General features: G+C 44.5%; 2 protein-coding genes across 5 annotated transcripts in view; one reads left to right on the top strand and one right to left on the bottom strand.

Annotated features, from left to right (window-relative positions):
* Nucleotides 1–20,063, bottom strand: part of TDRD9 (tudor domain containing 9) — a 154,817-nt gene extending 134,754 nt beyond the window's left edge. For all 3 annotated transcript variants that reach the window (XR_002088404.2, XM_006258013.4, XM_059723275.1), the window contains exon 1: nt 19,830–20,063. Coding sequence is in view for 2 of the 3 variants with exons in the window: in XM_006258013.4 (XP_006258075.1) it covers nt 19,830–19,978 (149 nt within the window). In the remaining variant the exon portion in view is untranslated. The remainder of the gene's footprint in view (nt 1–19,829) is intronic.
* On the top strand, nt 5,754–9,997 carry RD3L (RD3 like). 2 transcript variants are annotated; one of them, XM_019481540.2, is made up of 4 exons: nt 5,754–6,063; nt 6,963–7,049; nt 7,671–7,976; nt 8,790–9,997. In XM_019481540.2, the coding sequence occupies exons 3-4, from the start codon at nt 7,678–7,680 to the stop codon at nt 9,085–9,087; spliced, it is 597 nt and encodes a 198-aa protein (XP_019337085.2). In that variant the 5' UTR covers nt 5,754–6,063; nt 6,963–7,049; nt 7,671–7,677; the 3' UTR covers nt 9,088–9,997. The 2 variants fall into 2 exon arrangements, with proteins under 2 accessions (XP_019337085.2, XP_006258072.3); XM_006258010.4 differs by lacking the exon at nt 5,754–6,063 and adding an exon at nt 6,643–6,777.
* Nucleotides 20,064–20,592: the final 529 nt, after the last annotated feature.

Raw genomic sequence — 20,592 nt, 5'->3', positions numbered from 1 at the left:
AATGAAAGATTTGTTTTCCTCCCTAGGATTCTCATTATCAACTCAAATAAACTCTCTCTTTACAGGCTCAAGTTCTTGCTAAGTTAATCAGTGTTCTTTTTCATTATAGGTAAATTTGTGATTAATAGTTTTAAAAACACTAGTACATGTAATGCACACTGAAATACAGTTGAAGTTAACGTGTGTTAAATCAGATGCTTTGCTTTATTTGGCTCTGCTGCATTAATACAGCATGGCTGAGCTTTGTCTTTTTTCTAAACTGGGAAACCATGCTGTATTTGATATTTCAAATCCTGTTCAAATGTAAAATTTACTGAATACTTTGCCTCTGCTATATTGGCCTCATTGACTTATTTGAGGTCATTTTATAGCTGCAAGAAAAGGAAGACCTTTGTCTGGCTGACTGTATTTCAAGCAAAGCACCCTCAGTGTATTGGGAACATTTACACTTGAATGTGCCAACAATTTCTGGTGTTAAACTGTGTTTGCCTTCCAGTAATTCCCCTAAAGTGACAGTTTAGTTTAATTAAATGTTAATTTTTTTAAATATTTATATGTATATTGTTTTATGTTTACTTGTTCATAAAAATCCAGATAATATGCACATTCAAACAGATGCTCATGTGTTTATTTATAACTATACAAAAAAACCCACTCAGATTAATTTGAACAAAATATGACAGTAATTAAACTTTACAGCAAAGGATAAATAAGGGAAAGTATCCCACCCTCACTAATACCCACTCTTAAGCAGTGGTTCTCTCCCTGATCAGGATAGAGCATTCTGAAGCCCAGGGGCCAGGGTAGGATGCTCTGCCACCAAGTTCCTTTTTATATATAACAGAAAGCAGAGCTTGAAAGCAGGGATGTAAATACCAATTTAAAAAAAATTAACTTGCTAAAATTACAACAGTGTGGATGGGGCAGAGGGGTAGAGCACACAGTGGGGTTGAGCCACAAGCCTGGGGGAGCTGCCCAGTGCCCCCATGCCTCCACCTTGCTCCTGCCAGGCCCTACAGCAGCTTCAGGTCTGGCCAAGGGGTGAGCATGGGCACCACCAGCAGCAGCAGCAGGCATCACATCCAAGAGGGAGCTGAGTTGCTTTGCTTGTGGACATCAGAGTTGTGGGGGGAGGGGGAAGGAGGGACTAGTACCTAACTACTAGGCTCCATGGACCCTGCTGCAAGCAACCCGGGCTCCATGGTGGATGGCAGGTGCCTGCCTGGAGCCCAAGCTGCTCATGGCAGGCACAGGGGAAGCTGCAAGCAGCTGCACTGGGGTCCGCAGAGTCTAGATATAGGTACTAGTCCCCCCCCACCCCACCCCCTTCCTCCTCCTCTTCCCCTCCTTCACACCTACTCTGCTGCCTTCTGGTTCCTGCTGGGACACCACAAGGCCTCCCTTTGCCCCCTTTCCCTGCTGCGCCCCTCTCCATGCTAACAATAAACAGTAAACTATAACCAGTTATCACTGGACTTATCCCTTAAACAACTGTTTACCCATTCACATCCCCACTTGAAAGTTTACACCCACTTCTGAGGAGTGTGCATTTTTTTTTGCTTGCTTTCTTTAGTTTTATTGCTTGCAATTATATTCAGGTAATCTCTTCTCCACAGAACAGTAGCACCCTTGTGTTTTAAAGCAGAGACTTGGAATTTGGCAGACGTAACTTTTATGTCACAGGTGTTTCTCTCACCCTCATGAATATCTGCTCAAACGTGAGCAAGTTTTAAGCCTTTGAAAAACTGCACTGCACATGATGTAGAGTAGATATTTTCAGTTCTTAGTTCAGTCCCCCAAGATTCCCCAAGTGAGCTCACACCAGTCCCTCCTGGCTCTTACTGATGGCCAGATTGTCCGCATGCATGATTCCCACAGAACAGCTGAGCATGAGCCACGCTTTCTAGGAAACTGCTGTTCTGGGTTTGGTTGGGTTCAAACACTAAGAGCAGGGAGCCTGCCTGTCCCATGTTCTCCTTGATATCTCATGCCTGAAAGACCAAGGGAGTGGTTTGACTGGGACCGAGATGAGAAGTTTTAGGAACCAGAAGTAGGCAATAGACAAGACAAGGACATGTCGGACAACAAGGCAAAAGAGGTTGTGTTTGGGGAAGGAGCAGAAGAGTCATGCTCCCTTACATTCCCTATGTAGCTAAGGGACCGCCTACCCCCTTAGGCCCCATCATGATCCTTAACATCAACTGAGACCACCCTCCTGCATGTGCCATAAAGTTTGCTTGGCCAAAAACCCATGGGAGGTCATGTTCCTCCTCAGCTCTGAAATTCCCTCCCTCTTGAGGTCTGCCACTGCTGGAGCTTGGACATCTTCTGGAAGTACTGTGACCCATTCCTATTTGGACAGATGTTTAGCAAGCAATGCAGACCTCAAAAGGGAAGGAATTCACAGCTGAGGAGAAACATGACCTCCCATGGGTTTTCTGCCAAGCAAGCTTTATGGCAATTGCAGGAGGTGTTCTCAGTTGCTTTTATAAATTATTTTGTTCTCTGAGCCTTTGCTGGGAAGGGCAGCATATAAGTCTAAGTCTAATAAATACATCAAGAAAATAAATCTCTGTTGTCAGGAAATACCAGTGAAACCCAATGTCAAAGAGCAAGTCATTCCCTTTGGTTTGCAGAGGCCAAAAGCTACTACTGTTAGGTTACTTTGGTTCAAGTAGCTGTTGTTTACTACCTTTACCCATCACACACTGATGACACATATGGGTGTCAGTGATGCTGTATCATGGAATTTATTAAATTTACTTAGTTTTTTTGTTTGTTACAGAAGATACCCCTAGGAAATTACACACACTCTCCCTCCCCCCCAATCATAAAAGAACATTTGGGCTGCAAAGTCATGCTTTCAGAATTCAGAAAATAACAGGATAAAGGTTGTCTGTGCAATCTGTTCTCACCTTCCTTGCATGTATATCCCTTGAAAAAGATATAGCCTACTGAACAGATCCAGCCCACAGTGCTGCCTCAGACTGGACCTGTACACTGCATGTGACATGCCCTTGACTAGGTCATGTGCCACACATGAAGCACCACAATTGGCATGCAGGACTGGTCTATGGGCCCAATCTGGCCTCATGTCATTTAGAGCCCACAAAGCCTGATGAGTTTGATGTCTCTGTTCTAAACTGTAAGTAGCATGGTATTCATTTGCTGATGCAATTTCAATTAGCACATTATAGAAAGAGAGTTGTGATGAATTCCTGAAGGACATAAGAAAATTAGGGCAACTTGATAAGTAGATTAAGTTAAAGAAAAGACATTAATGGCAATCTGCTTTTTTTAGCTGATGTGGCCAAGAATGATACCAATAAATGCCACGTGCATATGCGCAGCCAGCCCAGCAGCTTGGAGAGCAGTGTCTGGCTGGTAATTCTCTAGAGGGGTAAGGGGAGGGAAGAGGGAAGGGGAATTGGGGGGGAGGGGGCAGATTCAGGCCCCTGCGATGAGGGAGGGAGCGGCGTTGGAGCTACAGCAGGCACTGCCCAGCCAGGGTGGGGCCCAGGACAGAGCCATGAAGCTCATCCAGGGGACACGGGCTGGGGGAGGGGGGGTTAGATCCCGCTGTTATGCACACTCCAGAGGGAGCCATGTAGGGGGCGTGTGCCCCCTGGATCTCTGTGTGGGACAAGGGTGGGCTGCTGCAACCGGCTGGAACCAGGGGCAGCGCCAGGCTCTCCCTGGAGGAGGTTTCGGCCAAGGCTATGTGCAGGCTATGCAGTGGCAGCACTGGGGGGGGGGGGCATCTCTCTATGGTCAATTCTCGAGTGGCTGTGGCCCACCCTGTAGCCCCCACACTACAGCACCATCACCACCCGCCCCGAGTGCAGCCCCAGCCCAGCCCCCCTGACAGGAAGAGCCCAGAGCCAGCCCCAGCCCGTCCTTGCCCCATTCACAGATCTGAAGGACACACATTTCCCATGTCTCCCCCAGGACTGCACATAGTGGCAGGATCCACCCCCGCCCTGTACTCCCCCGGACGAGCCCCATGGCTCTATCCCACACCCCGCCCCAGCTGGGCAGTGCCTGTCTTGGCCCCAGCCCAGCTCCCTTCCTCACCGCAGGGACCTCAATCTGCACCCCCTACGCCCTTTCCTTTCCCCAACCCCTTCCCCACCACTGATTTACCAGCCGGACACTGTTTTCCAAGCTGCCAGGCTGCATATCAGCAATCGTATCAGTAATGGCTGATATGGCTCATTAATATTTGGCTATCTGTATTGACCCAAAAAATCTTTATTAGTGTACCCCTACTGGTTATTGCGCATTTCTTTAGTACTTGGCTATACAAGTACTAAATTAAATGTGCAGTAACCACTGTGCCTTAATGAACATGTAGACATGCCCTGAATGTACACTAATAAGTTTAACTGTCAGAAAAGATTATGAATTAGCAGGGCCGGGGGGGGGGGGGGGGGTGTCTATATATCTACCCATATATATTGTGGCCTTTCATTTTAATCACAAGTTAGAGGGGTTTATATCAGAGAATTTACAGGGGGGGGGGGAGAATATATATAAAAAAATTTTAAATCAGAGAAAACCAGGATCCCTGATCATTATTAAAAAGCAACTGAAAAAAATTCAAAACAAGACAACAAAAACAGTCAAAATTATAGGTTATGAGCTAGCAACTTCCACCCTCCAAATACTAAGGGTACTTTTTATATACACGAGTCTATTTCTTAAAGCAAGGAAAGAGCTTAAGTGGCAAAATCATATTAAAATATGATTTCAAAAATCTACAAGACTCTTTCTTATGCTAGAGGTTGATGATCAGAGAAGGCAGAGAAGTACAGAGAAGGCAATCAAACCACCTATTTCCAACAACAGAAGAATCAGAGGCAGCCCTCAAAATTAAAAGGCAAAACTAATGTTAAGGAGAAAAGGCTTTGCACCCCATGAAGTTTTATTGTATAACTTCCTGGAGGATAGCACTGAAGCAAACAGTAACTCAAAATAAATGTAAAGGATCTGCTTATGAAAGTAAAAAAAAGTACCTGTAGTTTCACATTAATATAAAATTACTTAATATTTTAATGGTCTGAGTCAGTGATGCTCAACTATGGTGCAGTGGCACCTTGGGGTGCCTTGAGATCCTTTGAAGAGTGTCACAGGGTGTCGTGCAGTGTTAGCACTGTTAGGTATGCAAACATGATTCACAAGATAAACCCAGAGATTTCAAATAGAAATCCATAGTGTTAAAAACATTCTGACCTGTTTTGGTCTGAGTTCTGCGCAAAAGAAAAACTGCTCTAGTTGTATTTTTCCATAGTCAGACAAGTAAAACTTAAAAGCTAGCATTTTCCAAGGGTGCCTTTAACAAGGTTGAGAACCACTGCCTTAAAAGTAATGCAACCAAGCAACTATAGATATAATATTTTCATGACTGCTCATTATGTTTTTAAATTGATGTACCTTCCACTATGTACCTTCTTGCTTTTTAAAAGGCATTAAATTATCCATATATTGTACATCAGTTTACTTTCTGATGCAATACTCTAACTGTCTTGGAAAAGAAGTGGCAAGAAACATTTTAATTTCATCTGAAAATTTGTGAGGACAGTTCTGTCTTTATAAGCCCAGCTCCTTTCCTTTTTTATAGTACCATGTAAAATGCATTGTGAAAACCTTCCACTTGAAGGTGATTAATACTGACATCTGAATTTTTCCAATGTATAAGTAATATCAGCTTTAATAACAGCCATTCACGTCATCCTTTATGTTGCATGACATCTAAAACAGTTTACACAACCCCTGTTCTCCCAACAGTTCAACCTAACAGTGGAGACAAAAAGTAGGAAAGAACAATCCTTAAAGGAAAAAGGGTAGTCACTTAAACAGCAGAGAGCTGAACAGAAGGCATTTTATATATCATGCCTGCTCTTTAGATTAATAGGAAGAAACCAGATAACTGGAATGGAAAATGGCTGCTACAGCGACCTTTAGTATGTACCATGCTATCCCCGAAAATGAATCTTAAAGTGGATATCCCCAAAATAAATCAGCAAGGATTTTACATTCAAGTTGAGAGAAAAGTAGTCTATGGTAAGACTTAAAATTATTTTTTTAAACCAGATTGACCTTATTTTGTTATTATTTATCCTATTCTTCCATTCCTTTAATTAGATTAATACTTTTTCATGACATCCTGTAGGCATTGCAAAGTTGTTTCTTTAATCTCATTTAATAAATGAGATTAAATATCAATTAAAAATGCTAACAGCTATGAACTATAATGAAACAAATTAATGCTATGAGAGGGATGATCTTCATTAGGAAGAAAAGCATTTAACATAGCCACAAATTTCACTCAACAGCCTTATTAATAGCTCATTATTGTTGCTCCTTTGCTAAAATGAACCTTAACAAAATCTCTCACTAGAAAAGGATTATTGTAACCTACTTAAAATTAACACAGAAAAGCCTGATCTATTTCCCCCCACTCAAACAACAGGAAAAATCTTCTAGCATCTTAAATAGCCTGAAAGTTTAGTTAGACAATAAAATCAACATAGTTATTTTTAGAGCTCTACAGGCATAAAAATACAGCACTAAACTGTGACCTACAGCTATGCACAGCCAAGCATCACATCATGCGACAGTCTTAACTTTAGCTAGGAGCACATCTGTAGCTGCTTCAGACTATCATTATTCATCTCACTACCAATATCTTTGGATGGATTTAGCAATAAACATCAGAAATTGTTACCATCTTTTTTTTTTTTTAATTGCTGCTATAGGTGGAACTCAATTCAAAAGGTAGGAGACCTTAATGGACTTTATGGAAAGTACTTGGGAATACATCTTGGGTTAAAAGGATTTCTTTATGCTACAATATTAAATGACCTTAGAAACAAAAGAATTCAAAATCCTCTCCTCAGTTCAGAAAGTTATTCTTCTAAGTAAAGTTTCAGCAGGTAAATTAAGAAAACATGTTTTTTTAGCAGTGACAACAGCCTGGAAACAAGATATGCTTGAATAAACAACCTGCAACTCAAGAAAACTCATTTACAACATAGACAAGTACAAAGGTACAGTATGATGTTATTTCAGTTAAATTTGTATATTGTTTCATAGTAAATATAATTATAAAATACACTCACACAAAAAAATCTGTAATTTGGAGTCTAGTTCCATTAGATTTCTATGCTGTTTTTCCAGAGGCTAATGAGTAATTTTCTTTTGAAGACTAAAAGGATAAGAATTTTGAAGACTGGAATATGTAGAAATTCACTATCTCTAAAAACTGATCAACTATAGTTTACTTGTTAGAGATTTTTTTTGAATGGGAAAGTTTATTTTGCTAGTTGCATACTTACAGCATAGCAATTTATCAAATTATATTTTCTACTCTAACAACGTATTTTCAAATACTATTATAATTTTGTATGATTTAATTAATCCAATAAAATGCAAACATTAAATGCCACAACAGGCTTTCAATCTTTATAAAACGTTAAGAGCATGTCAGATCTGATTTTGAACTAGAGAATTAAGTTGCACAGCAAAATATTTTACCACAGAACATGTGCACAACTATATCATAAATGCGTTGAATACTTTCTGGATTTTCCATTCATAACTTAAATGGTCAACATGTTTATATAAACATTACAGTTTATGAGAAGACTAAACATTATGGTTCTTCATAGCTTAAAAATGCCACTTTTTGGCTGGATGAAATGGCCCAAAAACTATTCCTACAAACCCACACAATACCCTGGCTCTGAAGTAGTGACAAAGACCCTGCTGAGGGAATTGAAATGGCACCTGAAAGAGCGTGAAAGATTAGTGCAAGAAATTGAAAATGAACAAAGAGTCCAGAAAACCGGCATGGATTACAACTGGCTGAAGAACTATCAAAATCCTCAAGCTACAATCCCAGCTACTGAACAAAGGCAGCTTGAAGCTCTTTGCTCCCAAATTCAACCTTGTCAAACTGGAACTGTCCTCAGCAGGTAATTTCTCTTTCCAATTACTGTAATTTTCACTTAATAGCAAAAAATAATTTCCCCCTTATTCTTCTTCAGAGTTAATTAAGTCTGGCTGTGATTCCAACCTCCCCCTCCCACCCCAAAAACCAAACAAACTGGGCATTTTAATGGAAAGCTTTACAGTGTCCTATAGCTCTTCTAGAAATAGCCTGAAATTTCATAATGTGAAATACTGAAAACAGCTTCTACCTCTGTTTTGAGATGAAACAAAAAAAAAAAACCAAGAGGCATCTATAATTCTTAGGCTTCCGTACCTAAATGTTATCAGGTTTCCTCTCATTTACCTGATGACTACAGGATTATTAACAATGTAATACTGTATAAACAAAGTCAGGCTTCTCAGAATTTGTAGAGACTGAAATTAAGTTTCTCAAAGTTAGCTCGTGTAACTGAAGGGTATTTTAAATCAACTTTTTTCCTTGTTGAAAGAGAATTTCATAAACCCTCCCCCAATTTATATATTTTATGTAATTATATATGGTTTGTAGCACTATGTAGAAAACACAAAAGCAAACTTATGTTCCTTTTTAAGCCCAGAAATACCTGAGGGCAAAAGTCATCTTAAAATCAATTTAGCCAAATGGCTCAACACAAAAAAAATAACTTCTACCCTTCTTAACATTTGCCTTGCAACCAAATGCATTGTAAGAGCTTTTCTTTCTCTCTTATATGGGAAGAACAAACGCAACTATAACACAGGTTATGAAACAAGAGCAGGAATACCTTTATAGAAGAGTCAAGCACTGAAATCAGATTTCAATTCTCATTTGTTCCTAGATTTCGTGAAGTTTTGGCAGAAAATGATGTCTTGCCATGGGAAATAGTCTACATATTCAAGCAAGTTCTAAAAGATTTTCTAACTGCTATTGAGAGAGAAAACCAACAAGAGCAACTGGTAGATGTATGGAATACAAATTGTTCTGTACACATTACCGCATCTAGCAACAGCTCTAACAAATCAGACAAAGATGAAATCCCAACAGTTTCAAGTTATGTTGACAAAAACACACAAAGCATGTTTCCTACTTTCTCCCATAGAATCTGGAACCTACCATATTATTACCCAACAAGTTAAGTTTTTTCTTCAGACAGTTCTCAGTTCTCTTCCAGTCCAGAGACATATAGAAATAAGAAATATAACGCTCTCCTCTTTATTGCAAGGTCTGAATTTTAAATCCCTCATTATAATCTATATATAGATATATTTTACAAATTTGAAATCATTAGAATAATCCCCTTTTTACCATTCTTATTCCCCCAACGATATTGTGTTTATGGGCACCTTTTCACCAAAAATGTACCTAAACTTTTTTTATAAAAGTGTTGAAACAATCTTGTTTTCTTACCATACTTAAAGCATGTACTATAAGAAGCTCAAGTTGTTTTCCATATTTTGGAATATGATCACTGTGCAATGTGTTAGTAAGGACTTCTACTTTGTGATCTACATATAGTTTTTTAGCTTCTAAGGGAACCTTATAGTGTGAGATGGATGCTTTAAAATAGTAATCAATTTATATTCAACGTAACTGAGAAAAAATTTTAACTGAACTACTATTTAACAAATTCAAGAACCTGTGAAAGGGAAAAAGTCTAATAAAGCTATAACATACTGTACTAATGGTTAGTTTTCTGAACTGTGTTCTGCATAGGCTGCAACACTATGAAGCTAATGGAGTGAATGAAAACAATCTGGATATTTACCTCATTTTAATGGTTCACTCTCTCTCCCTGAAGATACCTAACAACAGCATTTTATTACCCCCACCTCTTGCCTTTTATTGGGAGAAATTATCTGCAACTCAGATTTTGAACTAGCTCTCAGTGCTTTGGTATCTTACAGTATCGGGTTTTATAGAACAATAAACAAGTCAAGCATTATTCTGGGAGAATACACGTTACTTGGTTATTTAAAATTAAAAAGTATAAAAATTTTGATTTCTGCTGCTGCTTTGAGGCCTAATAAAAAGCTGTATTAGATTTAACTGACATGTACTAGCTGTGGTCACAACTGGCACAACTAGAGCAGAAAAATCAATGAAAACAGATGCCAGGACCCACATTTGCTGCAACTGTGCCTGGCCTCTTTACAGAAGATTTGTGCCTCTTTTTGTTCCACAAACCATCTGACTCCAAACTTGCTTTTCCTTTTTAATCTTAGACCATAAAAGAATATTGTCTCAGTTGTAAACATCCTATTCATAAAGTATCATACAGGGAAAACCTTTTTCCCCTACTATTTTCTAAGAGTGTACCGAGACGTTTTGATAGAGTTCCTTGGACAAAAAGTAGAACTGAATCTGAGAAATGTCCCTACATTTTCAGGTCAACACACTTCCTTCCACAAAACTGCTTACAATACAATATAGTGAAGTTTGAGCAAATTAAGCTTTCCCAAGAAGCTAGGCTTACAGTACCATTACATCTCTTAAAAACACTAATTGTAGTAATACAAAACGCAAGCCTTGTTTAAAAGAACTGGAATACATATTTGCAATTGAAATTCAAGTTTACAATTAAAATCCAAGCCATCTTAACTACAATCCCCTATATATACCAACCTCCCTTCATTTAGTACTTTGCAAGACAGCCTAAAGAAAACTTCCTGAAAGTTTAAGCATTTTTTTCTTAACAGCTTTAATAAGTCCATGTAGCACAGATGTCAATCTCAGTAACAGAATTTCCCTGGCCTCACAAGCTTTTTAAGGGCACTGAAAAGTCTATGGCAAGCATAAATAGGCTCACTGGAGGCTTAGTCCTCAGAAGAATCTGAAAGATGAAAGACAGCAATTCACTGGCAGCAAGATGGCAAAATAAAGATGACTTCTGAGACTTGCAAGCAAATAGAGTCGGTACAGAGAAAAGAAATCAGCGGATCATTCTATAATCCAATCATGGGAGCAGTTTCTTTTCTAGGCCTTTCAGAAGGTCCAGAGGGACAGGTGCTATGGCAGATCCAGGAGAATAGTGGGAAGAGGTACGCAATAGGGCCCTGCGAAGCTTCAGGTGCCAATTCAATTCGGAGCTTTGGCCCAATTCGTTAGCCAAATCTCCGAATCAAATCAGGAGACCAATAAAAAGGTCCAAACTGATTCAGAAAAGATTGTGAGAAAGATTCGGGCAGTCCCCACTCGCCACTGCAGGGAGCTGGACCCAGACTCCGTGCCAGTAAGTAGGGGATGGAGGAGGGGGGAAGGGACCATGGGGGGAACCCCTGCCAGGCCCCATCCCCTGCCTCCTCCCCCAGCCCTCCTAAGCCCCCCCTGACTCTTGCCCACTCTTCCAGCCCCATCAATGGCTGCCCTGTCCAGCCCCAGTGCCCTGGCTCTTCAAAAAAATAAAATAAAAGCCTTGCATTCACCAGCTCCTGTCAGGGGGTGGGAATCCCCGCTGTCCCCCACTGCCCCGTGCTGCGATGTGGGGGCCTCTGCCACAAGCCCCTACCCCAGCCCACTCTTCCAGCTCCGTCAATGGCTGCCCCACCCAGCCCCAGCATCCTGGCACTTTAAAAAAAAGCCCCACATTCACCAGCTGCTCCTGTGGCCACAGGCAGATTCCCCTCCAACTTGGGAACAGCTGGAGAGTGCAAGGCACTTTAAAAAAAACAAAAAACCCCCAAAAGAGCCAGAATGCTGAGGCCAGGCGAGGCAGTCATTGACGGGGCTGGAAGAGCGGGTGGGTGGCGGGGGCTCGTGGCAGAGCCCCCGCAACACAGTGCAGGGCAGTGGAGGGCAGTAGAGATGTCCCACCCCCAGCAGGAGCCAGTGAGTGAAGGTTTTTGGTTTTGGGGGGTTTTTTTGCTTTTTTTTTTTTTTTTTTTTTAAAGTGCTGGGGCTGGGCAGGACAGCCATTGACGTGGTTGAGAGAGCAGGCAGGATGGGACCTGTGTGAGTCACCGAATCAGATTCGACCAAATCAATTTGGGACAGCGAATCAAATCACTGTCCCCCGAACCAGGCAAATCCAAAGCGAATACTAGCTGCTTTGCACAGGCCTAGTAAGCAAGTATTTGCCATTTCTGAAGCTCATAACAAAAGATAAATCACTGGAACCCTTGATGAATTTTTTTCCTATTGCCAAAATTTGCTAGTGAATGAGTAATACTTTTGAGTTCTCTCCCTGCAGGAAAATGGGAAAATTAACTGACCTGAAGATCCAGAGAGTCTGATCTTACCAGACTTGATATTTCAACCGGTCCTGTGACAAAACATGAAATTATCTGACCAAGTACACTAGGTCTCCGCTTTGAAAGTCCACTTTATTAGATACATTTTTCCTTTTTTTCTTTTATAGTTATATAGTAAAAAAAATAGCAGAAAGTTTACATTTAGAGTTGTGGAGTGTTAATCCTTTTATGGGGGGGAAGGGGGAAGGCAAAGTAGGGAGTCTAAAACTTGTGATCTTCAAAATAGGCAGAAAAATTGCCAATGTTGCCACTAATTTTTATTACTACTTATTGTAAATTTCACAGGGGAGACCATGAGTCAGTGAGTACAGGATGACAAAATTAAGTTTAAAATAGAAAATCAGTTCCATGAACCAACTGATAAAACTCATGGTGTAAAAAACAACTAAATTGCATTTATAGGCAGGAAACTGATATTTGATTTGTTAACCAAAATTTTTTATTTAAAGAGTGAGAAAGATGATACATTTTATTTTCTTGGCCAAAACAAGTGAATTGCAGGTGGGATTTCTTTAAGATATTATATGATGGTCAAAGCAGCCATGATTTCACAATAGCTAAGCAGCAGTGGCAAAATGAAGATAGCAACTAGATACAGGAAAAATTCTAAGATTATAAAACCTGTAGCCTGTCTGTCTGTCTATAACACTTTATTTGCACTCTGACTGGCTGTTTCAGTAGCCAATCAGAGTGCTCTAGATGGACAGGACAGACAGCGGAGCATTGCCATGACAGTGGGGACTGAGGGGCCGGAGCTTTTGTGGGGCTGCGGGGCTGGAGGCCGCAGACCTTGGAGCAGAGGGGGATGGCGGGGACCAGAGCCCCACCATAACAGAGGGGACAGAGCCAGCAGGCAAGGCCAGCAACATTGGCCTCATCCCCCCCAATATGCTCCTTGGAGCCAGGGCATGGATCACCCTTCCACCCCACAACAAGAGCCAGCAAGGAAAATTGATAAGGAATAACAAAGTTACAAGGGAGATATCTATGGCAGACAGGGATAAGTAAGGTAAGAACTAATCCTAGCAACATAAAACCAATACTACACAGAGATGGAACAATTGGTAATAACGATGCAGAAAAGACAGAAATATTGAATATTTCTGCTCTATATCTAGAAAGCAGGATGATATACTTTGTCACAACCCAAAGTTGTGGTTTTTGTTTGTGTGCGCTTCGGCACCGCTAAATTATTGTTCCCGCCCAAATTGTAGCTTTCTTTGCACGGTGGAGTTCTCTGCTGCGGGAGAGAACTCTGGTGCAAAGGGGGATTTCCCGCCAATTTGCAGCTTCTTTGCATGGTGCATTTCTTTTGCATCTCAGAGATGTACGGTGCAAAGGAGTTCCCGCCATTTGTATTTAGATTCGTGCCACATTATTGGCCAGTTCTAAATGTAGGCACACGTGGCGGCTAGCTATTGGCTTGCTAGCCGTACAAAAGGCTTGAGTGGTTTCCGCCCAAGTTGGAGGACTCCACGAACACCAGGAGGAGGAGACTTCACCCAGTGTGAAGATCTCTAAGCGTTGCGGATCCTTACGGACCCAATGCTTTTCTCAAGCAGGCAATAGAGGCTTAACAATCGAACCCACGGAGCTTTAACTACTCCAGAGGGGGGAACAAAAGAACAAACCGCCTCTAGCCTCTCCCCGTCGCCAAGCGCAATCCAAGACGTATCCCTTTCCTGTAAACCCAATTTTCGAACCCATGGAGCCTTAACAACTCCGGCGGACCAGGGAACCGAACCGAACCCGCGGAGCCTAAACAACTCCGTGGGAAAGAATTGCTGAACCCGTGGAGCCTAAACAACTCCGTGGGAAAGAATTGCTGAACCCATGGAGCCTAAACAACTCTGTGGAAAGGAATTTGTCGTAGTCCTCCAGCGAGGATTTAAGCGGAGCTGCACCCGGAAAGCTGTCCAGCCTACACCACTACCATCTTTGGGTATAAGTAAATAATCTTTTCAATCAACCACTACGTGTTTGTGAATAATTCTAGCTCACCACCGGTTTTCTCCAACCCCGCGTGCCCGGGCTGCTGGCCACAGCCCGCGTGTGCAAAGACGGGCTGCGGATCGCCCCTCCCGGCTCGCACTTGGCAGCGGCATCAGGGCCCGGCCCGCACATACTTGTACCACATGAAGGTAATAAAATAACTTCTAGTTGCTCAGTAATCAAAGAGAATGTCAAATAACAGCTGCTGAACAAACGATGAATTGGCAAGCCCGGCTAACTTTCACCTAGGATCCCGAGATGATCTGACAGAGGAGATCTGTCCCACTGAAATTTCTTTCTAATAAAACTTACAATCTTAGGGAAATCTTTGAAGTCTGGAAAAGTACTTATGTCTTTTCAATATTGAGAAAAGGCTAAGATGACCCAAGTGGGACAGTTAACACATTATCAATCATGGGAAAAAACCAGGAAGGATGGAACAGGATACAGCTGATAAGACCGTAACACCAGCCAAGCTGATCTCATGAAAAATGCGTGTTACCAAACAAATCTGATTTCATTTTAGGAGATCAGATTACAAGTGAGTGGAAAACGCCAACTACCTAGTCATAATTTATTTAGCCTTTTGTAAAGTGTTGGACTTAGAACCACAGTGTTCTGATTAAAAACTAGCACTATACAATATTAACATGAACACAGTAACTAATAACAGTAGACTAACTCAGTGGCACCCAGCCTTCTGGCCCAAAGGATGGATAAGTAGCAAGGGGCTAGTCTATGGGCTGGATCCTGTGTGCACCTGGATCTGGCCGTGAGCTGGCACTATCCAGTAGGGGTGCACCGTTAAAGATTGTTTTGGCCGATCATTAGCCAGCCACATTGGTCAATACTGATGCGATTGCCGATATGCAGCCCCACAGCTTGGAGAGCAGCATTGAGCTGGTAAATCTGTTTGGGGGGGGGGGGGGGGGGGAGAAAAGTAGATCAAGGGTCCCATGGTGAGGAAGTGGGGCTGGGGAACAGAGCCGTGGGCAGCTCGTCCAGGGGCACAGGAGGGTAAGGAGGACAGCTCCCACCGCTGTGTGCACCCCTAGGGGACACAGGGGGGGGCATGTGCCAAGGGCGGGCTGCCCACTGAGGGCTTGGGGCTGGGGGCTGCAGTAGCTTCTTCCCAGAGGGGGAGCTGGGCCAGGGCTGCACTCAGGGCAGGCAGGAAAGGGCAGGTCAGCAGCAGCGCTGAGAGGGGGGCTATGGGGTGGGCTACAGCCACCCCAAAGTTTGCCATGGCCCCCCCATACCCACCACTCCCTATCCCTGCCCACCCCAAGCGCAGCCCCAACCCAGCACTGCCCCCTCGGGAAAAGGCCAGCACAGCCCCCAGCCCCTAGCCCACCCAAACCCCTCGGACAAATGCAGGGAAACACATGCCCCCCATGCCTCACCTGGGGATGCGTGCAACAGCAGGAGCCACCCCACTCTCCATCCCTCTGGACAAGCCACCTATGGCTCCATCCCGTGCCCTGCCCTGGCCAGGCAGAGCCTGCCCCTAACCCACTCCCTCCCTCACTGTGAGGGCCTCAGTCTGACACCCATGCCCCTTCTCCCCCCTACAGGCTTACTGACCAGATGCTGCTCTCCAAGCTGCTGGGCTGCATTCCTGGCTGCATGCACGTTGCAGCTGCATACATACACACAGCATTTATTGGTGACATTATCGGCTATACCAGTCAAAACAAGCCGACTGCCAATAATGTCAATTTTCTTTTTATGGGTGCTGATACGATATCAACCTATATATCGGTGCACCTCTACTATCCAGTGTGCAGGGCCACATCTGGCCTATAGGGCTCCCCACTAGTCCAGAAATTTGGCAGCAGGGGAGTAGCAATTAATACTGCTACTATTCCTCCTCCACCAAATTTCCAGATCCTTGGGGAACCCCACAGGCCAGATGTGAAGAAAACAGACTTCAGCCAATTTTTTAAAATTATATAACTGTACCTATTTTTTTTAAATTAATCTAATATTTTAAAGGTCAGCTAATTATCTTAATAACTGGATGAACTTTTACCTTTAAAAAAGTATGCCTATTACAAGCCTACTATTAAATCCAACACTCAAAACATACAAAAAAAATCAGACAACAAAGTGTTAGTAATAAGATATATCGAGTTGTAAAATGTATATTCTTGCTTTTATTATAGTGAGTGCCATAGCTTTCAGAGTAAAATTGTTCATTAATATAGTAACATATTTCATGATTAGTCCCAACAAAACCTATGGCTAAGCAGAAAGTTTTTAAGATGCTAAGGAGCTGTAAAAAGCAATTTTTAGAAGCCATTAAATATAAATTCAGGTATTTTGATGCATATAAGCCTTTGGGGATCCTTCCAAATAAAAACTGACCAATATTTTCAACAGCTTCCTATACTGTACTATTAAAGAGAAGCATCTGTTATTCTCAAATGAAGCCAGGACAAAGTGGAATATCTTCCCCAGGTATGCCCTCACTAAAGGTTTTCTGTGCTTTGTTGTCCCCATAGGCATCTGGGCACCCTATGAGCAACATTTAAATCCCTTCAAACACATGTCCTGGAGCAAGCTGAATCTAAGTAGAGAACTCTGTGTAAGAAATGGATCTGTGCAGCCTATCCAGTTTAAACAGCGGCTCACAAGATTTTAACCAAACTAAACAGTCTAAATGTGTCAATATCAGAACATCAGGCAATTACTGAAGTGAACCTCACTGCTCAGTCAGCAAAGAGTCTTCACAGGTTACCACAGCATGCAGAAAAAGCCTTTGATGGAGTTGAATGGAACTATTTAGCGGAGATTTATTTTAAAGAGGCATCCAGGAATCTGGCACCCAGATTTTTGTTAAAAAGCCAGAGGAAGTTGGGTGCCAGCTTCACTTTATGCTTTTAAAAAGTCTCCACATCCAAAACTAGAACACCGACATTTGTTGTGCACAAGATGGCCAAAAAAATATGTTAATGGTTACTATGCCAGCAGTCTCTGTGGCCAGGGTGATGCGGCATTCTGAAGTGCCTTGAGAACCTATCAAGGGTGCCAGAGGGGGCAGTGCAATGTTAGCACTGTTAGGCATGCAAACATGTATCACACTAGATATAGAAATAGAAATCTATAGTGTTAAAAACATTTTGACACTGAATGAAAACTAAGAGTTGGCATTTTCCGATGGGTGCCTTGAATTATTGGTGTTTTAGTCTAAAAAGGATGACAACCGTTACTCTACTCCTCTCCTCAGAAGTAGATAGGTACTTCAGTCACCATTTAGGCACAGCAGGCATCAGCACACACAAGGTAAAAGTCTTATCATCTTCTGTAAGGCCAGAGTATTCTGGAGCATTTGTCTCCCATTTCTCTCTAGTATTTCACCAACAGAACAGAAAACACAGATGCAGGCTATACAAGCAGTTGATGTGGCTTAAGTCCCTGCAGGAAAGAGCTCAGGAAAAAACAAGGCATCTGTCTCTGGCCAAGCATGCCAAATTAAATGCCTGAGCCCTTCCCCTTTCCTCTGCATTCCAATCCTAACCAGTTTAGGTAACTCCACAGCCTTCTGAGACTTCCCCAGGCATCCAAGTCTTCCCATGCATTGCTCATGCACCCCACACACCTAATTCAAGGCTGAGGATACCACTAGATCACAGCACACAGTGAAATAAAACCCTGCAATACTGTGCAGAGCAATACTTAAATATCACTAGCAATCTGAGCCTATTTAAGAGATTAAAAAGTGTGCAAAAGTTTCTAGGTAACTACTCAGAGCCTAAAACAATTAAACTAGGTCTTAACATGATGGTTTAAGACAGTGGAATAACAAACACACACAGTATTTTTCCTCTTGAAGGGGTTTTAAAAACAAACAAGCTACATGTCCCAATACATCCAAAAAGCAGGTAATTTACCCACATTTTAACTGTTTTATACATGCACCCACACACCTGCCAGTGGAAACGAAAATTGCTGTAAAGGAAAAAGCTATCAAACTAGACAACTGAAATTAAAACTTTTCAGTGGTCAAACGATCCAAAGATGCGTCACCTTAATAATACAGTATTTAGAGCAGTACTCCAAGTTAGGAACCAAAGATCAGAGACTTTTTTAAAATGCACCACACTAAATTACCAAATTCGAAAAGGGATTGGACAAATCCTTGGAAGAAAGGTACACCAGTAGCAATTGAGCATGGGAGTGAGGGTCATGGCCTCTGAATCAGAGCTTCCTACACTTTAAGGCTGCGTACAGATATTAAAAAAATGGTGCTTCACTTTAAACTTAGCATGCCCCCACACCAAGCCCAGCACATTCCCAGAAGTATCATGTTCATTGGACCCAGCTCATGCATCATCTGTAGAGATCAAGCGCTTTAGCGGGGCTTTCTTGGCACTTTTTTATCTAAAGCTGACTAAATCAGATTTAGATAAAAGTGCCAAAAAGCACTGCTGAAGTGCCTGATCATTACGGACACTACAGAGCTGGACTGAAGTAACATGCTGCTTCTTCCAGTAACGCCGGGGGGGGGGGGGGGGGGGGGGGGGAGGGGGGGAGTCACTTTTTTTTCCCACATCGGTCAGCAGCCTAAATGCTGGAGGCTAAAAGTGGGAAAGAAACAGGAAAAAACGCTAGTTATACACTGTTCACTCCCCCTTTCAGTATCCACTCTTAGCCCCTGTGTCACACAGTGGCAATCTGATGTGCCACAGCAACCAGGGGTACATATGCCCCTGGGGGTACTTGGGAAGGTCCCAGGGGGTACGCGGCAGCAGCGCAGAGAAGCAGCGGGCACTTCCAGTTTCGCCCTCCGGACCCACCCCCGCTCGTCCATCAGCCACAAGAGCCCCCGCTCATCGACCAGCCACCGGGGTTCACCAACCAAAAAAGGCTGAAAACCCGTGCCAGAAGGATTCAGGGGCCTAGACCCACCAACCAGCGAAACACTATCTGGAGACATGAGTGAAGGAAGGACAGGAACACAACCCACCCTCCCCCAGCCAGAGCCTCTTTGCTGGCCTGGGAGCTGGCTAGCTTGGCCAGAGCCAGGAGGCGGCGGACCAGATAGATCATGGGACTCAGTGAAGTCACGGACAGAAAGCGCATAAACAAGAAGCTGCAGGGAAATGAGCAGCGAGACCCTCAGCAGGAGACTCCAGAGGCCGAAAAGGGGCTGCACCCCTGCACCCAGGGCAGGCGCATGATCAAAGCAGGTGTCGGGGGTGTCTGTGAAGCGTGCCAGACGCGGGCCAGGGAGCTCGCGAGCCGAGGGTGGAGCAGACCAGTCCAGCAGGGATCGCTGCCCAGGGCGTCCTGCCACGTGGTGCCAAAGCAGGACATGAGGCTGCGCAAAAGGGGCCCATGGCCCAACCTAGCAAACCCTGGCTCCAACACATCTGTGCCTGTGAGGAGCAGCCCCCACATCAGGGCTGGCCTACGGCTGCTCCTTCAACCCAGGCCTCCAGCGAGTCCCCTCAGCCGCACCCCCGGGGCTCCTCCTCCTCCATCGACCCTCCCCTGCCCCCGCCGCTTGCAGCGCCCCTCACCCCGCTCCCACCCGCGCTGCGGGGCCAGAACGAGGCCCCCCCTTCCCAGAAGTCTCTGCTGCGCCCCGAGCAGCCCCGCGGGTTCCCACGAGGGCCCGCCAGCCCCGCGCTCACCCGGCGGCGGGGGGGGGCGGCGGCGGGGCGGCAGGCCCAGGGCGGGGGAGAGCGGCCGCGGGATCGCATCCCAGCAGCTCGACGTTGGTGACGGCCTTGCCGATGGTGAACCAGTCTGTGATCTGCTCCAGCGTCAGCTTCCGCAGCATGCTGATGTCGGCGGCGGCGCCTCGCACCACCGACCCCGACCACGTGCCCGCCCCAACCGCCACCCGCCTAGCGCTTCCCCACTGCGCATGCGCCCAACCTCGTGCCCGCCTCTGCCGCCACGCATGCGCTGCGTTCCTGCTCTAGCTACCTAGGTCACGTGCTCGCCACCTCCCACCGCGCATGCGCCAGGCCTCCCCTGCCTTTAGCGGTGCGACCGAACAACTTTGCGCCTGCTCTTATGTGGGAACAGCCCCCGCGGGCGGCGCACCTCAGAGTCTGTCTTTCCCTCGTGCCCCATCCCCGGAGCGGCCACCTGCCCGCCCTTGCCCCTGCCCCATCGCCTTTCCTGGGGGAGGGTGCTGGGGACGCACGGGTTAACGCGCCTCGCGGCCCAGGGCTGAGGGAGGGAGCACGGGGCCGGGCAACAGAGGACGCTGTGGTGGGCGGGGCGGGGCGTGGCTGCGGACGCTCTAGCCGCTCCTGTCGCTGGCGCATCATTTCCCGGCAAGCCACGCGGCAGCGCCACTTCCCGCTCCTTGACCTTCGCCGGCGCTCGCCGAGGTGGGTCCAGGCCCCGGCCGGTGGTGGGGGACGGGACGGGACCGGAGGGGAG

The sequence above is a fragment of the Alligator mississippiensis genome, chromosome 2 (genome assembly GCF_030867095.1).
Source record: "Alligator mississippiensis isolate rAllMis1 chromosome 2, rAllMis1, whole genome shotgun sequence".
Taxonomy (NCBI): domain Eukaryota; kingdom Metazoa; phylum Chordata; order Crocodylia; family Alligatoridae; genus Alligator; species Alligator mississippiensis.
The sequence above is the reverse complement of the archived record's forward strand: the minus strand, read 5'-3'. Positions and strand labels throughout refer to the sequence as shown.